The sequence below is a fragment of the Anguilla rostrata genome, chromosome 2, assembly GCF_018555375.3.
Source record: "Anguilla rostrata isolate EN2019 chromosome 2, ASM1855537v3, whole genome shotgun sequence".
Taxonomy (NCBI): domain Eukaryota; kingdom Metazoa; phylum Chordata; class Actinopteri; order Anguilliformes; family Anguillidae; genus Anguilla; species Anguilla rostrata.
This window is the reverse complement of record NC_057934.1, coordinates 70,613,208-70,640,754: the sequence shown is the minus strand read 5'-3', so window position 1 is coordinate 70,640,754 and position 27,547 is coordinate 70,613,208. Positions and strand designations below refer to the sequence as shown.

At 46.3% G+C, this 27,547-nt stretch overlaps 4 protein-coding genes and 1 long non-coding RNA gene across 8 annotated transcripts in view; 4 read left to right on the top strand and 1 right to left on the bottom strand.

Moving 5' to 3' along the window:
- The window catches only part of tmc8 (transmembrane channel-like 8), a 19,963-nt gene extending 18,967 nt beyond the window's left edge, over window positions 1-996 (top strand). The window contains exon 16 of the mRNA XM_064323448.1: window positions 1-996. This exon is cut by the window's left edge and continues 2,102 nt beyond it. The gene's annotated coding sequence lies outside the window, so the exon portion shown is untranslated.
- Window positions 997-2,024: 1,028 nt separating this feature from the next.
- LOC135249312 (Fc receptor-like protein 5) lies at window positions 2,025-9,178 on the top strand. 3 transcript variants are annotated; one of them, XM_064324837.1, is made up of 9 exons: window positions 2,025-2,300; window positions 3,234-3,662; window positions 3,792-4,076; window positions 4,895-5,167; window positions 5,464-5,763; window positions 6,035-6,136; window positions 8,250-8,277; window positions 8,867-8,931; window positions 9,068-9,178. In XM_064324837.1, exons 1-8 carry the CDS (start codon window positions 2,261-2,263, stop codon window positions 8,916-8,918), a joined length of 1,509 nt encoding a protein of 502 aa, XP_064180907.1. In that variant the 5' UTR covers window positions 2,025-2,260; the 3' UTR covers window positions 8,919-8,931; window positions 9,068-9,178. The 3 variants fall into 3 exon arrangements, with proteins under 3 accessions (XP_064180907.1, XP_064180906.1, XP_064180908.1); XM_064324836.1 differs by having other exon boundaries at window positions 8,867-8,938; XM_064324838.1 differs by lacking the exon at window positions 2,025-2,300 and adding an exon at window positions 2,391-2,487 and having other exon boundaries at window positions 8,867-8,938.
- An 803-nt stretch (window positions 9,179-9,981) lies between these two features.
- Window positions 9,982-17,971, top strand: si:dkey-93h22.7 (Fc receptor-like protein 5). 2 transcript variants are annotated; one of them, XM_064324826.1, is made up of 11 exons: window positions 9,983-10,161; window positions 10,691-10,717; window positions 11,396-11,695; window positions 12,037-12,324; window positions 12,439-12,717; window positions 13,283-13,579; window positions 14,616-14,717; window positions 15,226-15,253; window positions 15,987-16,041; window positions 17,335-17,400; window positions 17,626-17,971. In XM_064324826.1, the coding sequence occupies exons 1-11, from the start codon at window positions 9,993-9,995 to the stop codon at window positions 17,710-17,712; spliced, it is 1,698 nt and encodes a 565-aa protein (XP_064180896.1). In that variant the 5' UTR covers window positions 9,983-9,992; the 3' UTR covers window positions 17,713-17,971. The 2 variants fall into 2 exon arrangements, with proteins under 2 accessions (XP_064180897.1, XP_064180896.1); XM_064324827.1 differs by lacking the exon at window positions 14,616-14,717 and having other exon boundaries at window positions 9,982-10,161.
- Window positions 14,589-14,876, bottom strand: LOC135249358 (uncharacterized). Its single transcript, XR_010328660.1, has 2 exons — window positions 14,807-14,876; window positions 14,589-14,765 (listed from the first exon to the last, which is right to left on the bottom strand). It is a non-coding gene; the product is annotated as an uncharacterized LOC135249358 (long non-coding RNA).
- A 1,986-nt stretch (window positions 17,972-19,957) lies between the features above and the next one.
- syngr2b (synaptogyrin 2b) lies at window positions 19,958-27,453 on the top strand. Its single transcript, XM_064324861.1, has 4 exons — window positions 19,958-20,255; window positions 23,235-23,472; window positions 24,395-24,531; window positions 25,369-27,453. The coding sequence occupies exons 1-4, from the start codon at window positions 20,145-20,147 to the stop codon at window positions 25,555-25,557; spliced, it is 675 nt and encodes a 224-aa protein (XP_064180931.1). The 5' UTR covers window positions 19,958-20,144; the 3' UTR covers window positions 25,558-27,453.
- The last annotated feature ends 94 nt before the right edge of the window (window positions 27,454-27,547 follow it).

Sequence of the window (27,547 nt, the reverse complement as noted above, 5' to 3'; positions counted from 1 at the left end):
TTTGGATTTTTACGTCCATCTTGCTCTGCTTATTTCAACATTAAATCAGATTATATGAAGTAACTCAGTACTTGAGTAGTCTTTTCACAAGATACTTTCTTACTCTTACTCAAGTAATTATTTGGATGACTACTTTTACTTCTACTTGAGTCATTATTATTTTAAAGTAACAATACTTTTACTTGAGTACAGTTTTTGGCTACTCTACCCACCTCTGCTTATGTCATCCATCCTTTTCTCTTCGGTCCATGCCTGACCCGGAAATCAATTGAGGGCCGCCAGCTTTAAGGACCTTCCAACCTGTTAAATGCTTTGGAAGAGTGAGGAGGCACCTGGAGGATGCTTCAGTGATCATACTTCCTTTTGCGGAAGTAAGATCAACATGTGGATCCACCTATCTCCATCTGCCAACTGACGTGGCTTCAATCTGAAGCTACGCTGAACAAGGAAGATCCATAATACGTGGTGAAAACCTACAGGACGGTAGATCTCCAGAAACAGGGTTGGCCAGCCAGCTGTTGAGTGAGGTGTGCTTTGTTAGGGTTGGACTATTAACCTACAGGATGGTAGATCACCAGGAACAGGGCTGGGCAGCACTGCTCTAGCTGTTGAGTGAGGTGTGCTTTGTTAGGGATGGACTATTAACCTACAGGATGGTAGATCACCAGGAACAGGGCTGGGCAGCCCTGCTCTAGCTGTTGAGTGAGGTGTGCTTTGTTAGGGTTGGAGTGAAGATCTACGAGGTGGTAGATCTCCAGGAGCAGGGTTGGAAACCATGGATATGCTACTTCCTGTTTCATTGTGTTACTGCAGTTCTCTGCAGTTTGATCTCTCCCATCTTAATCGACTTACTATTTGTCTAAAAGTGGCAGTGTATGGATTTTGATTGTGTTTCCTTATTAGATTTTTATTAAAACAATGTGCTTCTTTGAAATGTGCATATAAGCCATATAATGTATTATTGTTTATATTTGTTAAATAAAAGAACTAAAAACACTCAGCCACTTAGTCACATGCACACATACATGCTTCTATACACACACAGACAGGCACACATGCACACAAACACGCACACACACACATACACACACACTCATACACACGCACACACTCACACACACACAGAGGAGGCTGACACTAGAGCCCTGATGAACCCTAGATAATGGTCATTTACAAAGCAGAGACCAAACCACTGAGAGCTTTTCCAACGTTTCTGGCTCAGATTTTCAAAAACATTTAAAAGATTCAGGAAAGGAAGGCTGTGTCCAAAACAGCCGCCTAACTACTAAAATATGTGCAGTCTACTAAACAAACTGACTACTGTTTAGTGCATATTTTTTAGAACACAGTGGGCATTACACAAAAAATATTCCCTACCATTTTCTAACGGTACTGCGGAAGTGTCGTAAGATGTCCTGCCCTCGTAGTGAAAAAGCCGCACCTCTTCCTCTCCGATTTTTGTGGGACCTCCTCCTAAAAAAAGTGGTTTACTTCCTGAAAAGTGTGCTACTGGGTACACTCAGCGAAACCCTGGAAATTAGTACATCACCCTGGGATTTCAAGTACACTGCGTATAGAGAAAAAGCTCATAAAGTGTACTCAACTTACATACTGAACAGTAGGCAAGTGAGCCACGTTTCGGACATGGCAGAAAAGTTAAATGACGTAGGGAGAGATGATGATGTCACTGCGGAGAGGGAGGGACCAGGGAAGAGTGGCCATCCCCAAAAATGAGGTGAGGTGAGTTGCCTGTGTAAACACTCTGCTGACTGATTAACAGTGAAGACCAGCAGCTCTCCAGCCCCACACGGAACCCTGGGGGGGTTAAGGGCCCGGACGGCGAGCGAGTCCAGGCCGGACCCGGGCCGATTCTGGCCCCAAGTCAGCGGGTTGAGGAGGGCAGAGGAGGGTTCGTCTCTGCTATCTGTTCCCTGCACACCCAGCAGGGAGGGGCCTGTTTGTGCACCTCTCCTCCCCTCCCCTTCCTCTCTCTCTCTCTCTCTCTATGTGTCTTTCTCTTTCTCTCTCCCCGCACAGATACACACAGAAACACACACGTGCACTCACACACACGCGCGCACACTTGCACATGCGCAAATACGCACACGCCCACTTTCAGTCACACATGCGTCTACACACACACACACACACATACACACATGTACAAGCGCACGCCCACTCTCACTCACGCATGCGTCCACACACACACGCACGCACACGCAGAAGCTCTGTGCCCATGAGATAGCAGTGGAGAGAGACGATGGAGCAAAGGCAGTGTTCCTGGCCGGTCACCGTCCTGGGTGAGTTGGGTTAATCCTGGGTCAACTGGATTAGATCTGACTGAGGTGGGTTAGCTCTGGGTGAGTTGGGTTAGCCCTGGGTGAGTTGGGTTAACTGTCTGTAATGTCCTGGTCCTGGAGAGCCACAATATGAGCAGCTTTTAACTTCAGCTGAAAACCAGCAACCTACTCAGACCCAAGAAAGCAGGTGAGATGAATTAACTGTCCTTTGAGCATGGGAAAAGCACTTTATATAGAATAGGAAAATGTATTATCAACTAAGTGCTGAGCAGCAACAAAACTAGCATACCCTGTAGCTCAGCATGACCAGGGTTGGAGACCCCAGCATAGCCTGTGGCTCTCCAGGACCAGGGTTGGGGACCCCAGCATAGCCTGTGGGTCTCCAGGACCAGGGTTGGGGACCCCAGCAGACCCTGTGGCTCTCCGGGTCCAGGGTTGGGGACCCCAGCAGACCCAGTACCAGGGCTGGGGACCCCAGCAGACCCTGTGGCTCTCCGGGTCCAGGGTTGGGGACCCCAGCAGACCCAGTACCAGGGCTGGGGACCCCAGCAGACCCTGCGGCTCTCCGGGTCCAGGGCTGGGGACCCCAGCAGACCCTGCGGCTCTCCGGGTCCAGGGCTGGGGACCCCAGCAGACCCTGCGGCTCTCCGGGTCCAGGGCTGGGGACCCGCAGACCTGCGTCTGGGTCCAGGCTGGTGGCCCGCTCTCCGCTGCTCTCTGGTTGGTGGTGCTCGAGTTGCTGTGTGTGTGCTTGGCTGGGTGTGGTGTTGTGTCTCTGTGTTTGTGTGTCTGTGTTTGTGTGTGTGTGTGTCTGTGTTTGTGTGTTTGTGTCTCTGTGTTTGTGTGTGTGTGTGTGTCTGTGTTTGTGTGTTTGTGTCTCTGTGTTTGTGTGTGTGTGTGTGTCTCTGTGTTTGTGTGTTGGCGGGTTTTCAGTCTTTGCCGCCGTGCTCTGGATGCAGCGCGGCTCGAACTTCGGACCCCGCCCATCTCACAGCAGCCACCGCCCGAATCTGTGGCTCGCCCTGTGCGGACTGTCCCGCGGGGGAATTCGCGCCTGTCCTTGCGCAGGCAGGTCGGCGGCGCAGGCGCCGGTGCTGAGCGGGCCGGACCGGGCCTACCTGGACAAGAGAGCCGTGTTCCACTGCGAGGTCCCGGGCCTTCCCCGGCCGCTGGCCTACCAGCTGCTGAAAGGCCCGGGGGACCGGCCCGTGGCCGTGCAGACCCAGGAGGGACCCCCCCCCGCTAACTTCACCCTGGTGGTTCGGTCCGACTCCGGCGGAATGTACCACTGCAGAGCCAGGACAGGGGGGGATCCCAGCTCCTACCCCCTCTCCAGCAACTACCTCTCCTTTCAAGTAGTGAGTGAGTAAAGTCTACACAAGTGTACACACGCGCGAGTGTGAGTGCGCATGCGTACATACGTGTGTGTGTGTGTGTGTTTGTGTGTACACTGCTGATTTACATGCTCTGGTGCTCTGTGCTCTGGTCCAGTTCCTGTCAGTGGTGCCGACCTGGTATCGGACCCCGACCCCCCCGTCGTTTGGGAGGGGGAGAGGCTCTCTCTGCACTGCCAGGTGAAGATGGGGTCCCACCTGTCCTATCGCTGGTACTTCAACAGGACGGAGCTGTACCCCCCCTCCACCCCTCCGGGGGAGCCCACGCTGGTCATCACCCCCGTCTCCCAGCAACACGCCGGCTGGTACTACTGCATCGTGGGAAACAACATGACAAACTCGCGCTTCTCCAGCAGCTCGGACCTGGAGGTCAGGGTCAAAGGTGAACACCCACAATGCTGTGGTATTCCCTGGAAGGGGCGGCAGGGCGATCTGATGGTCAGGGAACTGGAACTGCAGCACAGAGGTTGCCAGTTCAATTCCCAGGTGAATCACTGCTGTTATACCCCTGACCGAGTTGCTCATCCTGAATTTCTTCAGCTTTGTCCAGCTGTGTTATTCTTTATAAAAGAGTATCTGCAAAAGACAATTAGAAACAATAAACGGATTTAATATATAGTTTTTCAATATGTCTAATTCCTGCCAGTTGAGAGAAACTCACACAGTTTATATTCTTTGAATGTACAGTCAGGTTCTACAACTGAAGCAGTGCAGGTTGAGTACCCTGCTTAAGGGTGCAAGAGCAGTGCACCACCTGGGAATCAAACTCTCCTCCTCTGGCTCAGGAGTTTCCTAACCATTATACGCACTGCTGCCCAAACACACACACACACACACACACATGCACACATGCGCACACACACACACACACACACACACACAACCAGGCATACACAGGCATACACATGCACACACACACACACTAACACACACACACACACAGGCATACACATGCACACATACACACACACACACACACACACACAAGTACTCATGCACACACGCACACACACACACAGCACTTGAACGTATCTCAGTACTCTCTGCTGTAAATATCAGATGAAAAACCATGGACCATTGTTGGCATTTTTCAATTCATTCAAGTTGGCTAAACTGGCTGAACTAAACACTGACCCAACACTGTGCAAAAAACTGAAAATAAAAACACCAATAAAAGCGAATGCGTCTGTGTGTGCACAGTTTTCCTGTCGGAGCCACAGATCTCCTTCTCGGTGACCAAGGAGGAGTCGGGTTACCGTGCCGACGTGAGATGCTGGTCGGCCCGAGGCTCTCCACCGGTTCGGTTTCGGCTCATCAAGGGCAACCTCACGCTGGCCAATAGGACGACAGAGTCGCTGAGCGCCGTGTTCCCTGTGCCTGTCAGCATTGGGCAGAGCCTGGGCCTGCTGAGGTGCGGAGGATGTAACCACGATAACCGGGAATTGCTCAGCCGACCTCTCAACCTGGAAGTAGGTGAGAGATGCGATGATGACATCATCTCCATGGCAACTGTTTGTGTGTGAGTGTGTGTGTGTGTATGTGTGTACATGTGTATAGTGCGTGTGCATGTGTTTTATGTGTGTTTATATGTGTATCACATGTGTGTGTATATGGTTTTTGTTAATGTGTGTTTCTGTGGTTTATGTAAAAGTGTGTTTCTGTGGTTTATCTAAAAGTGTGTTAGTGTGGTTCATGCAAAGGTGTGTTTGTGTGGTTTATGTAATCGTGTGTTCGTGTGTTTTATGATAATGTGTGTACTGTGTCTGCAGTTCCTGTAGGGGGTGCTGTACAGCTGCATGTGGAGTACCTCTACAGCGCGGGCTCTGAAGCCGTGGGCGTGGCCCTCCGGTGCCTCGTGAGTCACGGAACCTTCCCCGAGTACGCCTGGTTCCTGAACCACACCCTGCTGCAGGGGGGCGGGGCCTCTCACATCATCACCCAGGAAGGCCACACCCTCATCCTGCCCATCATCACTGCCGGGAACTCTGGGTCCTACCGCTGCCAGGCCAAGGACAGCTTTGACAACACCACCTGGATCCCGAGTCCAGCGGCGTTCATACAGAAGACAGGTCACCTTCTGTCCGAGTATAAAGAGAGCAGTGCCCAGTTTTACTCAGCGCAGTTATCCAGCTAACTCAGAAATCCTGGGCCCTGTTTCATAAAGCAGGATCACTGAGTTAGCTGGATAACTGCGCTGAGTAAAACCCAACAGCTCTTTTTACTTCAGACCATGTTCCAGATTTTGGGAGGTTTTCCTCGCTGCATTTAAACTGACTTGAAAAGCCGCAGATTCTAAGGACGCACCCCCTGCTCCCCCCCACCCCCCCCACCCCCCTACAGGTCGGAGGCTGGTCTCCAGTGAGGTCATCGCTGTGGCTTTCTGCTGCTTCCTGCTGCTGGTGTTAGTCGGAAGCGTGTGTTGGATTTTCACATTCAGCAAGAGTAAGTACGTCTATGCAAACCCTGCTCTCTGCCGTGAAGCATTCGACTGTGTACATACTGTAGCACCAGCTAGCGGAATGGCTAGCAAGATGGCTGACGGCAGTGGAGCCTCCACGTTTGTTGGTCGTTCACATGTTGTCCAAGTTAGTCCATGGTACATGGTTGCGTGTGCTGTGTTTGGTTACGTGTGTAACCGTGGTTGTAGCTTTACCTGTTTAGTAAGCTTGTGATAGCTAGTTCTGCTTTTGTTAATAAACAAGCACAAGTTCCATCAAATATCTGTCCATCACAAAGCAGGATTACTGAGTTAGCTGGATAACTGCACAGAGTAAAACCCTGTATCACAGAGCAGGATTACTGAGTTAGCTGGATAACTGCACAGAGTAAAACCCTGTATCACAGAGCAGGATTACTGAGTTAGCTGGATAACTGCACAGAGTAAAACCCTGTATCACAGAGCAGAGTAAAACCCGGAACAGCCTTTTTTTTAAACTCAGTGCGGTTATCCAGCTAACTCAGTAATCCTGCTCTGTGATACAGGGTTTTACTCTGTGCAGTTATCCAGCTAACTCAGGCAGTGGAGCCTCCACGTTTGTTGGTCGTTCACATGTTGTCCAAGTTAGTCCATGGTACATGGTTGCGTGTGCTGTGTTTGGTTACGTGTGTAACCGTGGTTGTAGCTTTACCTGTTTAGTAAGCTTGTGATAGCTAGTTCTGCTTTTGTTAATAAACAAGCACAAGTTCCATCAAATATCTGTCCATCACAAAGCAGGATTACTGAGTTAGCTGGATAACTGCACAGAGTAAAACCCTGTATCACAGAGCAGGATTACTGAGTTAGCTGGATAACTGCACAGAGTAAAACCCTGTATCACAGAGCAGGATTACTGAGTTAGCTGGATAACTGCACAGAGTAAAACCCTGTATCACAGAGCAGAGTAAAACCCGGAACAGCCTTTTTTTTAAACTCAGTGCGGTTATCCAGCTAACTCAGTGATCTGTCCATCACAAAGCAGGATTACTGAGTTAGCTGGATAACTGCACAGAGTAAAACCCTGTATCACAGAGCAGGATTACTGAGTTAGCTGGATAACTGCACAGAGTAAAACCCTGTATCACAGAGCAGGATTACTGAGTTAGCTGGATAACTGCACAGAGTAAAACCCTGTATCACAGAGCAGAGTAAAACCCGGAACAGCCTTTTTTTTAAACTCAGTGCGGTTATCCAGCTAACTCAGTAATCCTGCTCTGTGATACAGGGTTTTACTCTGTGCAGTTATCCAGCTAACTCACGGCAGTGGAGCCTCCACGTTTGTTGGTCGTTCACATGTTGTCCAAGTTAGTCCATGGTACATGGTTGCGTGTGCTGTGTTTGGTTACGTGTGTAACCGTGGTTGTAGCTTTACCTGTTTAGTAAGCTTGTGATAGCTAGTTCTGCTTTTGTTAATAAACAAGCACAAGTTCCATCAAATATCTGTCCATCACAAAGCAGGATTACTGAGTTAGCTGGATAACTGCACAGAGTAAAACCCTGTATCACAGAGCAGGATTACTGAGTTAGCTGGATAACTGCACAGAGTAAAACCCTGTATCACAGAGCAGGATTACTGAGTTAGCTGGATAACTGCACAGAGTAAAACCCTGTATCACAGAGCAGAGTAAAACCCGGAACAGCCTTTTTTTTAAACTCAGTGCGGTTATCCAGCTAACTCAGTAATCCTGCTCTGTGATACAGGGTTTTACTCAGTGCAGTTATCCAGCTAACTCAGTAATCCTGCTCTGTGATACAGGGTTTTACTCTGTGCAGTTATCCAGCTAACTCAGTAATCCTGCTCTGTGATACAGGGTTTTACTCAGTGCGGTTATCCAGCTAACTCAGTAATCCTGCTCTGTGATACAGGGTTTTACTCAGCGCCGCTATCCAGCTAACTCAGTAATCCTGCTCTGTGATACAAGGTTTTATATGCTTGCTGAGACAATCTAGGGTGTTTAACATGCCCAAGAGTAATCCAATAATGCTCCACACAATCATGTTTGTACCGTCCAATCGGAGAGCAGTAATCCCACCCTTCACCCAATCAGTGTGTAGTAACCCTGCCCATCTCTCCTTCAGAGCGTTTGGATAGCAGACTGCGGCGCAGGTATGTTTCCTGCCAATCGGTACACCTTGCAATGGTCTCTTTCTCTCTCTCTTTCTTTCTCTCTTTCTCGCTCTCGGTTTTATTTTTCTTTACTTGGGGCTTGTTGGATGTAATTGAATGTGTTCAGGATTCGTATTTTGACTCTCGGGTGGCATAGTTAACGGGCGCTAGTGCATTAGCGACGCTAGCGCTGGTGCATCCTTACTCACCGGTCTGGGAGAATTGTTAGCCAGGTAAGGTGCTATCGCTCATTAATTATCCATCACAGACTGCATTCGCCAGCACATCGTAGATTAACCCCATTACAGGGCACCTCGGCCCTCGCCTTACCATCAACCAGGGTTGCCAGATGTCCAGTGTTCAACCGCAACGTCCGGTTTCACAAATTATTTCTACTCCTCTGGTTTGTGATCACGACCAGAATATAATGTCTAGTCTGAGTAATTAATGGATGAAATTTATTGTTGTTTTGTTAAGAATTTGCATCCCCATAACCCCCCCCTCCCCCCCGGTCAACCCGTTTGCGAGTAAGCTTCCAGCAGTGCATGTTGTCCGGCTCTAAACCTGGCAACCCTATCATCAACCGCAGGTCCAGTGCGGCCATTCCAGCCACAGGCATAGGTGATCGAGGAGTCGCCTGAACGGCACGATCCGGTATGTGGTAACACACTTTTTTTTTTTACTGCTTTTATCTAAGTCAAATGTGCACTGAAACATACACATCTGAGACCATCGCTGTGGGCATGCCAATATCCGACTGTCACTCTGTCATCTGTTTTTAATCCAACAGGACCCAGCTGGAAATGGAGAGACAGAGAGAGAGAGAGAGAGAGAGAGAGAGAGATCTCTGCAGTGTTACTCATTGAATGAACATCAATAAAGTTTGTCGCTGGTCACTTCAGCTGTGCCCTTTTTTCTGCACCTGGCCGTTCCCCAGCAACGGAAATATCTCACCTACACATGGTTAAAATGAAAGAAAGAACTAGTTTACGTCCCCAGACAAACCTTAAAGGTTTCAACCTTTCAACACGCAGACTAAACAGGGATTCTTTTTTCTTTTTGGATTTTTGTACATCGCTTTGGATAAAAGCGTCTGCCAAATAAATGTAATGTAATGGATTCCTGAGGAAAAACAATGCTCTCACTACACACACACACACACACACTCACACACATACATGCACAGACACACACACACACACGCGCACAGACACACACACACACGCACGTGCACATACACACACATGCACACACACACACACACGCCTGATTGGCAAACGTGTTTGATCCTGTCAAAGTGGTGTCACTGCCAAGCTGTTCACAAAAAAGCCCTTTCCTCTCCACGTTAAACTGTGTGTTTCACTCTGTCTCCGGGCAGATTTTAGGCTTCCACATTTCACATTGGCCCTTTGAAGAGTAGGTTCTTTTTTGGAATGTTTTTTTTTTCTCTCAAAAATTCTACATTCTAAGTGTTCTAGAACTCCATTGCTTTCAATTACTGATATTGATTGCCTTAAATGTTCAGTTAAGAACATTCTAATCACGTATGTTTGATCTCACGCCATGAAGAGTTAAAATGGCTTCAGTCTGTCTGTTAGGTGGGAGGGCGTGGCTCTGATGGGGAGGGAGGGGGGTCCACTATCTGTGCTAGAAACCTGGTGTCTGGGCTGGGGGGTGGAGGGTTTCATATCAGGCAACAGACATATCGGCCCCAAATGTCTCTGGGGGTTGGCGGGGCACACCTCAAACGTTCCAGACGAGGAATACCTCCAGTGTGGCTGCCGTTTCCCGGTTCCAGTCAAAGCCAGAGTCCACATCAGCTCCTTTGCCGGCCTGGGCTCCGATTGAAGATGGGATCTCTCAGACACATCGCAGTGACAGTGGGTGAGCAACAGAGAATCAGGATCTTCCTTACACCAGGAGAGAGAAACGGAAGAACCTCGCAAAATTTACATGATGTCACCTACTAAACTTGGCCCGAAAGGTTGGCCTGTGTTTCTGAGGAACTTTGAAAATGCAAAATGGCTATTTCTTTTGGTGAACAGTTTTTATTTAAGTTTATTGCGCAAATAATTACTATAATGGGCAGAGGGAGAGGCCACCAAAAACACATAATGTGAATGGCAAAAGTACATAAACATGAGAAAATGTAGTCATTTGTTTTGCAATTCAAAAATATTTTTTTTTGTTCTAAAAGTGTGTAATGCATGTCCGTATTGAGTTCAGGCATTGTACTTTTTAAAAGCTGTTTAGTGTGCTTTGTTCAGCTTGCTGTATATATTACATTATCATATACAGTATACGTATTATATATCTCAACACTGAGAAGGCCTCCAGAGCCTCAGAATTAATGCAATGCTTTGCTGTTTTTACTATTTGCTGCATTGTAGAAGTAAAAACTCTCTGTTTACAGGTTTGTGCAGTCTGTTTACAGTGACAAGTAAGTACTGTTAGCCCTGCCTTCATTATCATCCCTATCCATCACTTTACTGCCTTAATTATCATCCCTATCCATCACTTTACTGCCTTCATTATCATCCCTATCCATCACTTTACTACCCTCATTATCATCCCTATCCATCACTTTACTGCCTCATTATCATCATTTTCCATCTCTTTACTGCCTTCATTATCATCCCTATCCATCACTTTACTGCCACTTATATCATCCATCTCTTTACTGCCTTCATTATCATCCCTATCCATCACTTTACTACCCTCATTATCATCCCTATCCATCACTTTACTGCCTACATTATCATCATTTTCCATCTCTTTACTGCCTTCATTATCATCCCTATCCATCACTTTACTGCCTTCATTATCATCCCTATCCATCAATTTACTGTCTTCATTATCATCCCTATCAGTCACTTTATTGCCTTCATTATCCTCTCTTTCTATCCCTGTTCTGTGCTCTTTAGTCAAGAGAATGTGCAGTTAATTTCCCTGACAGTGTTTAGTTTCTTGACAGTATAGTTTCTTCTTCTCCTCCTCCTTCTCATTCTTCTTCATATGCTTCTTCTTCTTTACATTACAATAATAATAATAATTATTATTATTATTATTATTTGTATTATTTTTAATATTATTATTACTCTTATTGTTCTTGTTGAAGGGGGCTTAGTTTTGGGGAAGCCGATCCTTCACGCCCCGAATGTTTCCCTGGCGGGTGAAATTGAAACCATTTCCTGCTTTGTGCCTGATGCGCCGAAGACGGAAGCCATCTTGTACGAGCTATACCAGGAAAACAAGGCCAAGGCATTCGGGGACTACACGGCCTATGATGGCCACGCCGCCAACTTCACTCTTCAGGCTAAGCCGGACTACGACGGAAACTTCTTCTGCAAGGCGAGCGTGCAGAACATCTCCGCCGTGCCCTCCACCGTCAGCGATGTCCACTACCTCAGAGTGATCGGTGAGTAGCCAGCACTCGCAGCCCAATGCCAGCCACACGGTCCAGGGGCAACGTCTGGAACAGCGCCGTTTCAGTGTAAAATCGGCCTGAAATGCTGTTAGCATTAATAAGAGCTGTAGTTAGAAGCCATTACACACTGGAGCCATCTCATATTGATCTTACGAAACTAATCAGGGTTGCAGGCACGTACAAATTCCCAAGACTATTCCCCCATACCCCCTTTCCAAAATATCCCATCTTCACTAACTCCCTGAAGTCCCCCTGAATTTTCCATGACCCCTACACTTGATGCTAGTGGCCCCTTCTGGTGACCTGGGTCTCACGTCTTTCTACTCCCACAGTGCCTGTTGAAGGGGCGGAGCTTGTGTCAGATCCGCCATTGGCCGAGGTCTTCGAGGGGCGTGGCCTGACCCTGACATGCACCGTGAAGACGGGCACACACGTCTCTTACCAGTGGTCCCACAACGAAAATTCAACCAGGATGTCCCATCATCGGTCCAGTGGCAACCGCCTGTATGTGACAGAGGCAACCCTAGAGGATGCTGGGAACTACTCCTGCCGGGCAACAAATCAGCTGAATGAGACTCAGATTTACTCCTCCAGCGACCATATCTTCATCAGGGTCAAAGGTTATCCTGACAGCCATTTTTTACTTTGAGGATTGTTTATTTATTTGCTTGTTTGTTTGACGGGTGGATTTCTGACAACCTGTACTTTTCCTCTTCCCCTCTCCCCACCAACAGTTTCCGTTTCCAAACCTAAAATCTCGTTGACAGTACATAAGGAGGATGATGGGTACGTAGCCAGTGTGACCTGCCGTTCAGACAAGGGGACCAAACCTGTCAACTTCACCTTCACGCTCCTCAATGAAACCGGGGCACGGCAGATCATTCGGGAGGGGGACCCCCATAGTGCCTCGCTCGCTGTTCCCGTCACCCTGAACCGAAAGGAGGGGGAGGTGCGCTGTGAGGCAGCCAATGGCGATAGGCCGGTGACCAGCGACACGCTGACCCTGGAAGTGGGTACGTGGGCTTCTCATACGAAACCTCCTCCTCTTCATTAACCCCATCGTCTCCGACCTCTTCACGCCAACTGTGCTATTTTGGGATTTACTATTGTGATGTCATAGTACTATTGTGATGTCACAGACTTGAAGATTCTTGTGTCAATTAGAACAGTGAATGCCTCTATGACTTGGGCCAAGATTTTGTCTCCCCTTGTTTTCTCACTTGGTGCTTCAGTCCTCTGCCAGATAGAGGTTACGATCTTGTCGAGCCGCTTCTCAAATGTTTATTCCATTTGCACCACCTCAGTGGTCTAAGCTGATAATGTAAATGGTACTAATTAAGCACAGTCGATGATTGACAGCAATTTTCACACGTTCACTTTCCTTCTTGGCTCTCCCCATATTAGATTAACAAATTGTTCTTATAAATGTCGCAATTAGAAACTCAGTCGCATGATTGGTCTTTGATTGTGCCGTTGAAATGCCAATGGCAACCCCTGGAGGACAGCCATTGAAATACAAGACAAAATGGCAGCCCTATCTATGAATGATACATAGCGTGCGCATGTCTCTCCTCCCAGTGGCTGTAAATGGGACTGTAAAGCTGACATCAAATCGCGTGGGGAGTTCCTCTGGTGTGGCTGAGCTCGCTCTCCATTGCGAAGTGAAGCGTGGGACATTCCCCAGATACCACTGGTTCCTGAACGACTCCGGTTTGGATGTGAGAGGGGACTTCTACAGCATCCAAGGAGATGGCCAGACTCTACTGCTGAAGTCCGTCACCGCCAGCAGTTCCGGCTTCTACCACTGTGTGGCGACAGACAGCTTTGACGAAATGAACAGCATCAACAGTGAAAAGTTATTTATTGACAAGAACGGTAAGATTTATTTTTTTCAAACACTTTGGAACCCTTAGTTAAAGGAGCATGGTGTGGTTATTACAACTACATGTGGCAGTAGCATATTTCTGTTATATTATTTAATCTGTGCATGACATTACAGGCATTTAGCAGATGCTCTTATCCAGAGTAACTTACACGGTGTATCCATTTATACAGCAAGGTTAAGTACCTTGCTTGAGGGTGCAATGGCAGTGTCCCACCTGGAAATTGAACCGGTCACCTTTAGGTTACAAGACCAGTTCCCTACCCATTATACTCTGCCGCCCTAAGTAGCCTACTGCACACATAAAAAGTACAGGTCATAATATTATTAATAATAATGAAATTATTTGCAGCAGTATGATGCCAATGAAAAATGTAAAAGGTTATAAAAGATGAAATGGCACATTTAAAAATTTGTAATTGTATCATAGACAGTAAAAAAATATTGCTAAAGTGACTGTGATGTCACCAACCGACGTTCCAGTGGGCTTGGCGAAAGTGTTTTAAAGCCGCGGAAGTGCAGTTTCGGTGCTGCCATGTTGTAGAAATTAGAGCCAGAGACTGTGCAGGAGAGAAAATGGGGTCCAGGCCGTCTCCTAAGTGTGGGAGACACCCTCACCGGGTGATGTGCAGTGACATGGCATTTACGCCTCTCGCCCAATATGGGGACAGGCTCCAGCGACCCTGACCAGGACAAGCAGGTATAGATAATGGATGATGATGATGAAGGTTGTGTTGATGATGAAGGCGGTGGCAAGGGGTGTGCTGCTGATGATGATGATGAAGGTTATAATGATGAAAATGATGACACAGGGTGTGCTAGTGATTATTATGGTTATGATGAAAGGTGTGCTGGTGATGATGATGATAGTGACAATGATGGTTATGATAATGAAGGTGATGACAGAAGTTGTGCTGATGATGATGGCGATGATGATGAAGGTTATGATGATGGTGATGACAGGGTGTGCTGATGATGATGGTGATGAAGGTTATGATGATGATGGTGATCGTGTCCTTCCTCCCCCAGCACTAGCCGGTGTCTCTGCGGGTGTGTTTGCTGTGGTTCTCAGTTGCTTCCTCTTCCTGCTGTGCCTGCTGACAGGCTGCTGTGTGTATGGAGCCATATACAGTGAGTTTACCTGCCCCATTACCTTTACCTGATCCCTTTAACCTTTACCTGCCCCCCCTTTCTCCTTACATGCGTCCTTCAAACTTTACCTGCCCCCCTTTACCTTTACCTGTTCCCTTTAACCTTTACCTTCCCTCCTTTACCTGCCCCCCCTTTACCCTTACATGCCCCCTCCAAACTTTACCTGCCCCCCTTTACCTTTTCCCGTTAGCCTTTACCTGCTCCCTTTTACCTTTACCTGTCGCCCCTTTACCTTTACCTGCCTACCTCCGTTTGCCTCATCTCATCACCATGGTGATATGGAGAAGCTAATTCTCAATATTCTTACCTTAATTCATCCATATATTCAACTTAAGCACCTGGATTCTGGCACAGACTGCAGAATTGCCCACAGTAATATGTTTGGGTTCTTTCAGCTGTTACCTGTCACTTAGACCAGTGCTTGGGGGGGGCGACATTTGGACAGTGGGTTTGTAAATAAGAACTGTACCTGTGTGCTCCGTTTCAGGGCGAAGACTCTCCTCCATGAAGCCCAGGTAACTCACCTGTACACTGCCTTTGGGCCATGATCCTTTCAGGACATATGTACGAGGCAGATTCAGGTCTGTGGCAGCTGATTGGGTGGGGGCCTCAGACATGAGTGGCTGAGCCCAGATTCAGCCCTGTGATGTAGTTCAAGTGACGTGAATGCGGCCATTGTTTTAAACCAAATAGACAGCGGGGGTTCTGCCGTGAGTGTAAGTCAGCATGAGGTTCATGCTGAATGACACAAGTCCGCCCAGCAGCCTAAGATGACACAGGGCGGGCACGGTGGCATAGTGGTTAGCACTGTTGCCTCGCAAGAAGGAGTTTCCGGGTTCGAATCCGGGTTCACATTACCGGATCCTCTCTGTGCGGAGTTTGCATGTTCTCCCCGTGTTTGCGTGGGTTTACTCTGGGGACTCCGGTTTCCTCCCACACTCAAAGGCATGCATGTTAGGTGCGCTCCTGCAGTTGCCCTTGACCAAGGCACTGGCCTCAGAACTGGAGTTGGTCCCCGGGCGCTGCACTGTGGCTGCCCACTGCTCCTAAGTAACTAGGATGGGTCAAATGCAGAGGATAAATTACCCCATGGGGTTCAATAAAAAGTATATCTTTATTTTCATCTAAATGACGGAAGCTTCTAGACTTTGGATACTACTGTCACCTGCACAGGGGGTTTTCTCATCGATAGTGAATGCTGCACATGAAAAGTTTTTCTGTTCCATTGTTGTCTTATTTTTCCCACAGCCCGACCTTTATCAGCCCAGAAACAGACAGCTTGGAAAGTGAAGAGGAGGAACCGGTGATGAGAAATTTTGTTCTCTTTTTTATGTGTCCCTTTCCATAGGCACACAATTACACTAATCCACACAACTACACTAATCCATACAACTGCACCACACAATTACACTAATCCACACAACTACACTAATCCATACAACTGCACCACACAACTACACTAATCCACACAACTGCACCACACAACTACACTAATCCACACAACTACACCACTCGACTACACTAATCCACACAACTGCACCACTCGACTACACTAATCCACACAACTGCACCACTCGTCTACACTAATCCGCACAACTGCACCACACAACTACACTAATCCACACAACTACACTAATCCGCACAACTGCACTAATCCACACAACTGCACCACACGATTACACTAATCCACACAACTACACTAATCCGCAAAACTGCACCACACGACTACACTAATCCACACAACTACACTAATCCGTACAACTGCACCACACAATTACACTAATCCGTACAACTGCACCACACAATTACACTAATCCACACAATTACACTAATCCACACAACTGCACCACACAACTACACTAATCCACACAACTACACTAATCCGTACAACTGCACCACACGACTACACTAATCCACACAACTACACTAATCCGCACAACTGCACCACACAACTACACTAATCCACACAACTACACTAATCCGTACAACTGCACCACACAACTACACTAATCCACACAACTACACTAATCCGTACAACTGCACCACACAACTACACTAATCCACACAATTACACTAATACACTAATCCGTACAACTGCACCACACGACTACACTAATCCACACAACTACACCACACAACTACACTAATCCATACAACTGTACCACACGACTACACTAATCCACACAACTACACTATTCCGTACAACTGCACCACACGACTACACTAATCCACACAACTACACTAATCCGTACAACTGCACCACACGACTACACTAATCCACACAACTACACCACACAACTACACTAATCCACACAACTACACTAATCCACCCAACTGCACCGCACGACTACACTAATCCGTACAACTGCACCACACAACTACACTAATCCACACAACTGCACCACACGACTACACTAATCCACACAACAACACCACACAACTATGCTGCCCCACACAAATACACACAACAACACCAGAGAACTACACCACTGCGCTAATAAAATAACAGTGAAATGCACCCTTTGAAGTGTAAGATATATTAAGCAAAATTTATTGATTATAGAAAAGTGTATGCATTCACATTTCTCCTGTCCAGGTTGAGTCGGAGTACATGGAAGATATGGAACTGGTTAAAGCCGCCAACATAGACTACACAGAAAAGGTGATATGAGTGTGGTGAAGTTCAGTACAGTTCTGTATTGTGATGTCACTGTTGATTCATTCCAGAGCTCTATATTGTGATGTCACTGTTGAGTATAAGCATGTTCAGGATCAGTACAGAGTTCTGTATTGCAATGTCATTATTGATTCATTCCAGAGCTCTATATTATGATGTCACTATTGAGTATAAGCATTGTGAGGTTCAATACAGAATTTTGCTTCACAGGGTGAAGAGGAGTCTGTGGACGAATGGCCAGAGATAGAAAGAGCCCTTCAAATAAGCTGCATGGATGAAGCAGTAACCGTCGTCTAGAGAGAGATGGAGATGGGTGGGAGAGAGAGACAGAGAGAAACAGAGAGAGGGGGGTGGGGTTATCTGAACATAGGAGTAATCCTGCTGAGCACTAAACTTGATGTACAGTAAACAAATACATAAAATCAAATAATTGTAAGGTATGGATATGCTTTGGAAAGTCCGAAAGTTTGGTTTGCATTTATGTAACAATAGTTTGTTAATGTTTTCATTTTCATACTCCAATAGAAAAACTTTAACAATAAAGTGCTTAAAATACTTCACTTGTCATGAAATCCTTCATACTGTCATCAGTATTGTTTGATTGAAGTGTATTATCTTCCTCTGTAAACAGCCGCTAGTATCACCACTCTCGCAGGAGAGCACGACCTTCGGTTTGACTGCCTGCCTGAGGCCCTGTTCAGACCTGGCATTAAAATGCGTCTTGGACATAGACCGTATAGGTCTTGGGTGATCCGATTTATTTTATTTTTTTATTTGACCTTTATTTAACCAGGTAAAATCAGTTGAGAACCAATTCTCATTTACAATGATGACCTGGCCAAGAGGCGTCAGCAACAGTAAATAGGTAAAAAAACACAGTCAGCACAAAACGACGCATACAGTACAGGTACAGTACAGTACAACATACAGTATGACACGACAGTACATAAGAAATGGCAAAAGACGGCATAGGTAAATAAAATAAATCAAAAGTCAATAAATAAAATCAATAAACCAATAAATAAACACTATGTGCAAGAGAAGGTGAGTTACTGGATATTCTTTGTACAGTTGTAACGGGAGAGAGAGTGAAGAGAGGGCTGGTCAGCAGGTGCAGCAGTCAACTATGACCTGTTGCACAAGTGGACCCGATCACAAGTGGACAGCTCTAACTACAGGTGTGAATGCAACCAAGACGCATTGAGGACGTGGAGGTGGTCTGGGTCGCATATGGCCACATTCTTTTAGCAGTGTGTACACGAATGCGTTCTGGGCCACATTGAAGGACCAGTCAACTGACATCCTCTGCGTAAGCGGAAGTACATGCTCATTCGCGCGCCAACGGCGTCATATTAAAGTTAGCCTATTTATGTAAGGAATAAACCACGACTGGCTGTCTCATTATTGGAAAATAATGTACGACGGGGGTGGTGATGCTAACCACCACCGAAGTAGGCCTACGTTATTTTCCAATAACGAGACAGCCGCAGTGGCAGCTGACGCCGTTCGAGAGGAAGTCAGACTGAGGGGGAGGTGTGTGTGTGTGTGGTGGAGACAGAGAGACTGAAAATGTTGTGACATATGAACAAAGTTTCTGTCAAGACTCCGCAAAAAGCACGGTGCAACTTTAAATGTAGCATGGGACAGAGCGTTGTCATCTTCAGACAACCCGCTCGCTTCTGGAAAGACATGCTTCAACAGGGGGTTAAAAATAATCACTCTGTTGTGCATGATTAAACCTTCTCAGTTGGTGATTGTTATGTAGGAATAATACATTCAGTTGTTTGTGCCTTATGCGCTACCGTATGTTATGTTGCGCGGTTTTGTGAGAATGCAAAGGAAAGTAAACATGGCTCTCGCCTAAATCTAACATCGGTTTCCTCATTCTTGAACATAACACACTCGCGGTCACAATATCTCCCCGCGAGTGTGTTATGTTCAAAAATGAGGAAACCGATGTTAGATTTAGGCGAGAGCCGTGTTTATTTCCTTTGCATTCTCAAAAAACCGCGCAACAGACCCCCCAGTTCCGCCCGTAATTCGAACCCTGCTCGTGCATGTGTAGAAAATCCAGCAACAGCTCGAACACTCAACATGAGGATATCACAAACACTGCAGTACAGGATATAGAGACAATAGCTACAAATATGATGTCTGCCTCTGCTATAAAGACCACAAGAGCTGATTTCTTCTGTAGGCTGTCACACCAAAGAGGGAGACATGGACACACGCAATGACAAACAATATGATTATTGAAGACTTAAGGAATAAAATAAGAATAAAAGTTCAATATGTGTTTATCGTGACAAGTTTGAGTTTTAAAACAATTGGATTTTAAGAGAAAATCCCCCAATTACTTCGATGTCTCCGTCTCGCGGGGTTAATGCACTTTTTCTGAAAACATTTCCACGCTCCCTCTGAATATAACATCTTACTTTAGGAAAAAAAATGTTCGTTACGTTTACGAACAGGTGAACCGATGTCTCATTTCTCTTACATAAGCGGCTACTCTTGTCGATGGTCCTTGGAGTTATATTAGCCGGGTCGACAATCGCGTTTCACTCACCGAGATGGGAGGGTCGGGCACATTCAGGAAGCTGCAGAAGTTGGCTAGCTCGCTAACGTCACTTGAGCTGAAGCCGCTCGACTGCCATCCTGCTACAGAGACCCGTCTGTCCGCTCCCGGTGCCAAGTTTGTGACTTTGTAAGATTGGGACACTGCAAAAAACATGGAGACCGGTGGCGCGGCAAGTGCGTACGGGGCCTCGCTGGCTGGAGGTCAATTCGACTTTTGGGCTTTCATAAAACAGCCCCAGACTATCCTGCGCCTTCTGAGCTGGGTGAGTGACAGCTACAGTCACGTCTACTGACGTCCCGCTGGGTTCGTCAGTGATTTTACAAACCAGTGCTCGTGTTTGTACATTGGTCGTTATTTATTTCGGATTTGGCAAACTGGCTGGTCAGTTAGCAAGTTAGTTTAGGCAATACGAGCATTTGTCCAATGGTGTAGTAGACTGCCTTGCGTGCCAAATTACATGGATTATCAGTGAACTTGCAACCTGTCATCGCCAACATTTAGCTAACTTCTGTTAGCTACCCAGTTATATCCCAGGTCAAGTTCGGTAAAGCTGTCGCGATCATTAGATAAATTTTATTAGCAATCATTGAATCGTGTTTGAGTCGACACCCGCAATTCACACTTTAAATTTTTTTTACAGGTTTAGCCTAGTAGTAAACAATATTTTGATGATGGCGAAATTTATCAGCCTAAACCGCGCAGAGTTGTTTAATTGGACAGTATAGCAAACAGCCTATGGTCGCAAGGAGAATCACCCTGCGCGTCACTGGTCTCCATACAGGTTTTATACACAGGATGCGTTTCAGCGTTAACTTCTAATGACAGGCAGGGAATTGTTTTCGCTGTAATTCCACGAATTTTGACCATCTACACTATAACGTGGCACGTTTCGTGGGTTACATTAGTGGGCTTCGCTTGGAATAACTATAATAATGGATTACTTTGTGATTTTTAAAGAAATTCACCTTATGCTACGGGCTTTCACGCGACTGATTACCTTTTCTGATCGTCTGTCACGTGATACCAAAAGAGGATGTGCTGTTTTTGTGTGAATTCCCCCAAGTGCTCGTTAACACCAAATTTATACAACCGAAACTCTGGTGTGTTCAAGCTTGAATAGCTAAATGGATTGCAACTGACCGAAACATTTGACAGTTGCACTTGTTCTGGGTCCGCGGTAATTTCTGTCTCTACAACGGTTATATAGGCTAATAAACCTTTCATTTTAATTTATTAAATTTCCTAGAAACGATCCTTGGTTCGTTTCCTTTTCGTCGTTGTCCATAGAGCCGCAAGTTTGTCTCCACCAAGTGACCAGTAGAGATTTAAGCTTTTGTTTCAGTGGTTATCCTCGGGGGGTTTCCGTAGGCATTCTTACGGCACAGTCAAGTAACAGAGTTTCATTTATACAAACAATTAGTTGATCTAATATGGGCAGAGCCAGGAAGGAAAGTGTACATAGACGGAAGCTTAAATGCTACGAAAGGCATGTCTTTGAGCCAGTGGTCCTCGCTCCTGGTCCTGGAGAGCCTCAGGGTCTGCTGGCTTTCGTTGTTACTCAGCGGTTGAGTAGCGGACCAACTGCTCCGTTAAAGCAGTTGTTTACAAGGTTAATCTGAGTCTTCTGGGTTTCTTGGGTCTGAATTGGGTGCTGATCTTCAAGGGGGAAATAAACAAAAAGCAGTGTAATTTGTGGGTCTACAGGACAAGGATTGAGTATCACTGCAGTGAAAATAAAAATACATCCACATAGAGGGGGTGACCAAACTTATAAAAACCGTGTGGCTGCAGGTTTTTGTTTAACCCATCTCTAAGACACAAAATTCTACTTAAAATCTTGATTGGAGACCATGGTTCGTTAATTAGATGAATCATGATTTTATTTAATTTCTTATAACTTAAAAAACTTTGCCAGTTAAAAGTTACATAACTGCTCTAATTTTTAATATGGACATTTTCCATTGCTTCAAACAAAACCTATTATGACCCTCTACAATATTAAAAAATCTTGCAGCATGTCCATGTAGTCGAATCGAACACATGACAGTCACTTGTAAACTTTGCTGTCAACCATCATCTGTGCTCAATTAGTGCCAATGACTTTATCACTGAGATTATTACTCCCTCCTCCTATATCCTCCTCTCTCCCCTCCTCCCTCCTCTTTACAGCAATTGTTTGAGAAGGGACTAGACAAAGAGGTTATAACGCCATCTAGCTGGCGGAGGAATGAAATACAGTGTGAGAAAAACTTAAAACTGGTGGCTCAATGCGTGACAGGCGATTGGGAGCTAAAATGAGAGCTTTGATGTGGTAGAATGAGTGTGTGACGGAAAGCAGAGATCGGTGCATTAATTCACACGGGTCAGTGTTTGCACAGAGGAAGAAGAAAATAAAAAATCACAATTCACACCATGAAACGGCAAAATTCCAGTATTCCACAATGAAGGCAAACAAATGTTAGAATGTGAAACAGGTGATTCACTTAAGTGACGTCGTTGATTGGCTGACCAATCCACGCACTGTGTTCTCAAGGGCCTTGGTTGGCTGGTGACTGAAAGGAAACCACAAATACCTGCAGTCACTGCGGCCCACTGGAGTTTGGCACCTCTGCGGTATACACAGGATGGAGTGTAGCACAGTGGGTAAGGAACTGGGCTTGTAACCGAAAGGTCGCAGGTTCGATTCCCGGGTAGGGCGCTGCCGTTGTACCCTTGAGCAAGGTACTTAACCTGCATTGCTTCAGTATATATCCAGCTGTATAAATGGATACAATGTAAAATGCTATGTAAAAAGTTGTGTAAGTCGCTCTGGATAAGAGCGTCTGCTAAATGCCTGTAATGTAATGTAATGTACACATGCAGAGCAATCTGTGTGAAATGTGTTTCACTGTTGCCCCAACCAGGGACAAAACCAGGACTTAAAAATACTGGTCAAGAGACTGTGCTGGGTTGGGGTGTGCTTTTTTCCCTTTAATATAGTCATGTAATTGTCATTTTAGGGTGTAAATTCTGTACATATTCTTCCAGATTAGGCTTAAATTAGAGAAAATATTAAAGACTGTACAATCCCCTCCTAAATGAATTGCAACTGATGTTCTCACTACAGAATGGGTAGTTATGGCTCCGGCCTCATCTATTATGGCGTTCGTGAGACTGCAGTCTCCAATCTCTACATGCGTGTTTTGTTTTCGTATTTAATAATTTAATAATTAAGTAGTATCTTCTTGATCTTCTGGCCCAGCTGTTTGCCATCGTGGTGTTTGGAACCATCACCGGCGAGGGCTTTGTGAACCCGATCCACAGCTTCGTGCCGAAGTGTATGTTCAACGAGAACGGCACGGCGTGCCAATACGCGGTGGGCGTGGGCGTGCTGGGCTTCCTGGCGTGCGTGGCCTTCCTGGTGATCGACGCCTACTTCCCCCACATCAGCAACGCCAACGAGAGGAAGCACATCGTCATCGCCGACATGGCCTTCTCCGGTGAGGGCTCTGCTCCACGTACGCCGCCCAAAACTGGTGATGCCATAATAAAAGTCCCTGCCCCCCACCTCACATGATCACATTTATGATGTCATAATAAAGACCCCCCCCCCCCCCTAGCCAAGTCTTCTGTCAGATAATGTCTCCATGAAATGTCATAATAAAAGGACAACATGAAACACATGCATGTTTTTTACATACTAGTAACCACACAATGCAAGTCATAGTTGTGTGGCTGAGGTTCAATCCCGGCAGACTACATGTATGGGGGGGGAAAAAAGTATGCATTCCTGTACTGTATGCTATGAATAGAAGCATCTGCTAAAAAACATATATACTTATATACATAATGGGAAACATTAAGATTAGGCAATAATAACTGCAGTCCCATGTGTTTATAGTTCAAAGCAGCGGGCTCCTGTTGTTAATGGATGTTTTTGTTTGATTCTTAATCTCGTGCTGACGCTTCAGTCAGAATTCTGTGAATGGCGCGTCTGTGCCGAGTACATCGGCCTGCCTGACGTGGTGAGAATCACTGAGCAGCTTAAAACCTGTCTGTGCTGCCTTCCTGTGCAACGCAGGAAGTTTGTGGACAGAAAAAATGTGGTGCAGCCAGCTTGTGCTTTCCCGCGACCTGCATGTGTGTGTGGTAGCCTGACAGAGAACAGCGCCGTGGGAAATGTTTGACTGGACTGAGCATCACAGTTTAACTGTGAAAATGTCTTAAAATTGATTCACAAAGCAACCAGTTGCTCTCCTTGTCGGTGCCTTTCATAATTGCAAAGTGGTTGTGTGTGTGTAGTGCCAGTGGAAATAGTTTATATTTGTGTAACAGGTTAATGGCCCAGTCTGGACATGTACAAATTCTACACGTTCTCCTTCCCACCCCCCCCCCCCCCCCTCACCCCCGTTTCCTCTTCAGGTCTCTGGGCGGGGCTGTGGTTTGTGTGCTTTTGTGTCCTGGCCCATCAGTGGTCACTCACGCCCCACCCAGAGCACTTACCGGTATCCGCTGCCCGGGCGGCCATTGCCTTCTCCTTCTTCTCCATCTTCTCCTGGGTGAGTGACACGCCCCCACACGATGCTACACCCCCCCACCACAGAGACACCCCCCCACACAGTGACACGCTCCCACACGATGATGCCCCCCCCCAGTGACACAGCCCCACACAATGAGCCCCCCCCAATGACACACCCCCACACAATGATGCCCCCCCCACAGTGACACACCGCCACACAATGATGCCCCCCCCCACGGTGACATGCCCCCTCCACGGTGACACGCCTCCCCACAGTGACACGCCCCCACATGGTTACGCCCCTCACATTAAGTCATTAATGGGCTAAACCATCCATACACCCAGCTTCCTGATTGTCTTAAATAGGCTACTGATTGAAAGTAGTCAATCATTACAGTTGTGTTCTCCTCTCAAACAGTGAGCTTGGTTGTGTTTTTCCCTGTGACAGTGAGCTTGGTTGTGTTTTTCCCTGTGACAGTGAGCTTGGTTGTGTTTTCCCCTCAGATAGTGAGCTTGGTTGTGTTTTTCCCTGTGACAGTGAGCTTGGTTGTGTTTTCCCTCAGACAGTGAGCTCAGTTGTGCTGTCCTCTCAAACAGTGAGCTTGGTTGTGTTTTTCCCTGTGGCAATGAGCTTGGTTGTGTTTTTCTCTGTGACATTGAGCTTGGTTGTGTTTTCCCCTCAGTGAGCTCAGTTGTGTTTTCCCCTCAGACAATGAGCTTGGTTGTGTTTTCCCTCAGACAGTGAGCTCAGTTGTGTTTTCCCCTCAGACAATGAGCTTGGTTGTGTTTTCCCTCAGACAGTGAGCTCAGTTGTGTCTTGTATTGAATGACTCAGTTGGAAACGCAACTCACCTGCAGCTGCCCCTTCCCCATACAGGGCCTTCTGGTGTTCTTTGCCCTGCGGAGATTCCTCCTGGGCGTGTCCAACCTTGGCCAAAACTACGAAGACTCCGCCCCGCCCATGTACCCCAGCACCACACCGGAGAGATTCCAGCAGGCCCCCTTCACCATCAACCCTGAACCCCAAGAAGAGTCCGGGTACGAGCCCCCAGCGCCTGTCTTCTGAGAGGTCACAAGATGCGGTGGAGGGGAGGGGCTTCTTTAAAAGCAGCCAATAAGGACTCTGCTGGCAGGGCTAGTCCGTACACTGTACGTTTTGTTGTATTTCTTTAACGTTTAACTTTTTTCATTCTATAATTCAAGCTTATCACGTGTGTGTGTTCCACTCAGGTTTTCACCAGGTGCTGTTGTTCCGACCAGTCATGTTTTTTTATTTAACCCTTTAAGGTGTAAGATCTGTATGTGATCAGAATGTTCCTAACTGAACACTGTAATGCTGATGTCACACTCACTACTGGTAATTGAATGCAATGGAGTTCTAAAACACTGACTTGGATTTTTTTTTTTTTTTGGGGGGGGGGGGCATTCCAAAAGATCTACTCTTCAAAGGTGTAATGAAACGGGCAGGTTGTTGCGCATTCACAGGTGTGTCACTGAAAAGCACTGATAAATCATCTGATAGGACAGCGTTGTTTGCATTTATGGGTTTTCACAACCACAAAGTGAAGTTTTTATTTTCAGTGTATCTTTGATTGTATGCTTTAAATGTAGATGAGATTTCAGTACTGAGGTAGAGATAAGTGGCTTTAGGAATCCCAAAGGAACGTCTTTTTAAATGGAAGCCATTGGGGACTGTGGTGTATTTTCAGATTTTGAGATTGGATTCGTAGGCAGGTCTCATTGCTTCAGTGTCTGACAGTTTCATGGTCTCCTGTGGCAGTTTCGCACTTTTTAACTAGTTCCCCGTTTGTACGTTTGAAAAAAGAAAAAAAGAAAAACACGCCTATCGTGTGGCTTTATGAACACTTTCAACGCAAGGAAAAAGGTGACTGCAGAGGGTCTATAAAGTACTGCAGATCAGTCATGTCTGTAAGAATGTGTACCATATGATATAGCAGTGCAGTGTACAGCTTGAGCTGAACACAGTGTCTCGCAAAAATCATTCCAAAGGCTGTTAGCATAGTTCTGCATACTGAGTCTCTCTCAGTCATATACACACATCAGTTTTGCAATGTAGTGCTGCTTTAGATCCTGGGTACACGCGGGGGTCTGCAATCTCCTGTAACACCCTCCATAGTCCATACCCCCCCCCCCCAAAAGGACCACAATGGAAATAAGCTTTTGGGCTTTATTGTGTTTTTATCCTTTTGATGATTTCTGTATCTGGGGCATCTCTGGCTAAAGGGGCCACTTGTATTTTAATGATCAAAAAAGAATTTCAATCAATCAATCAATCACACACTCAACCCTAACCCCCCACCCCTCAGGGTCTTCATCAAATTAAAAAAAAAAAAAAACTGCATAACCCTGGATAGCACTGCTGCCTCACAAGAAAGTCCTGGGTGATTCCCGGCCTGGGCCTTTCTGTGTGGAGTGTGCGTGTTCTCCCCCTGTCTGCGAGGGTTTCCTCCCACAATCCAAAGACATGCTGATGTACAGTTTAGCATCGTAGCCAGGTGTTTTTTTAAATCACAGTACATGTCCAAACAAAACTAGGCAAAGCTCTCAGCTCTTCTGTGAGCTGAAACACTGCAGCTTTCTTGGGGCACTCCTGCAGCCTGCATTCCCCATAACGGTGGACAGAGGGCGCTGTTCTGTCACACTGCAGGTGCAAAAGGGCCATGAATATTGCGGTTTTTGTTTTAAAGGAATGGCAGTTTTTGTTTTCTTGTTTTAATACTTTTATTTTGTTGGATTTGTTTTGTTTTTTTATGCGTTGGGGTTGAAAAACTTAAGACATTTGTAGTTTGCAGGTGGCATGTTGTAAATTTGTTCATTGCAATTTTTGTACGCTGTCAATCACAAATTCGGAAGCTGTGCATGGAGTCAGAGGTCTTGTGTTTATGTACTTGAAATGTTGTTGGTAATCAGTTTAACATTACCTGGTGGCTTTACTTTTTTTTTTTTAATGAAATATTATGATCTGCAGTATGGAACAATTACAGGGTTAAAATTTTTTGTTCTTTGTACGGTGTTCAGTATAATGTCCGGTCCAC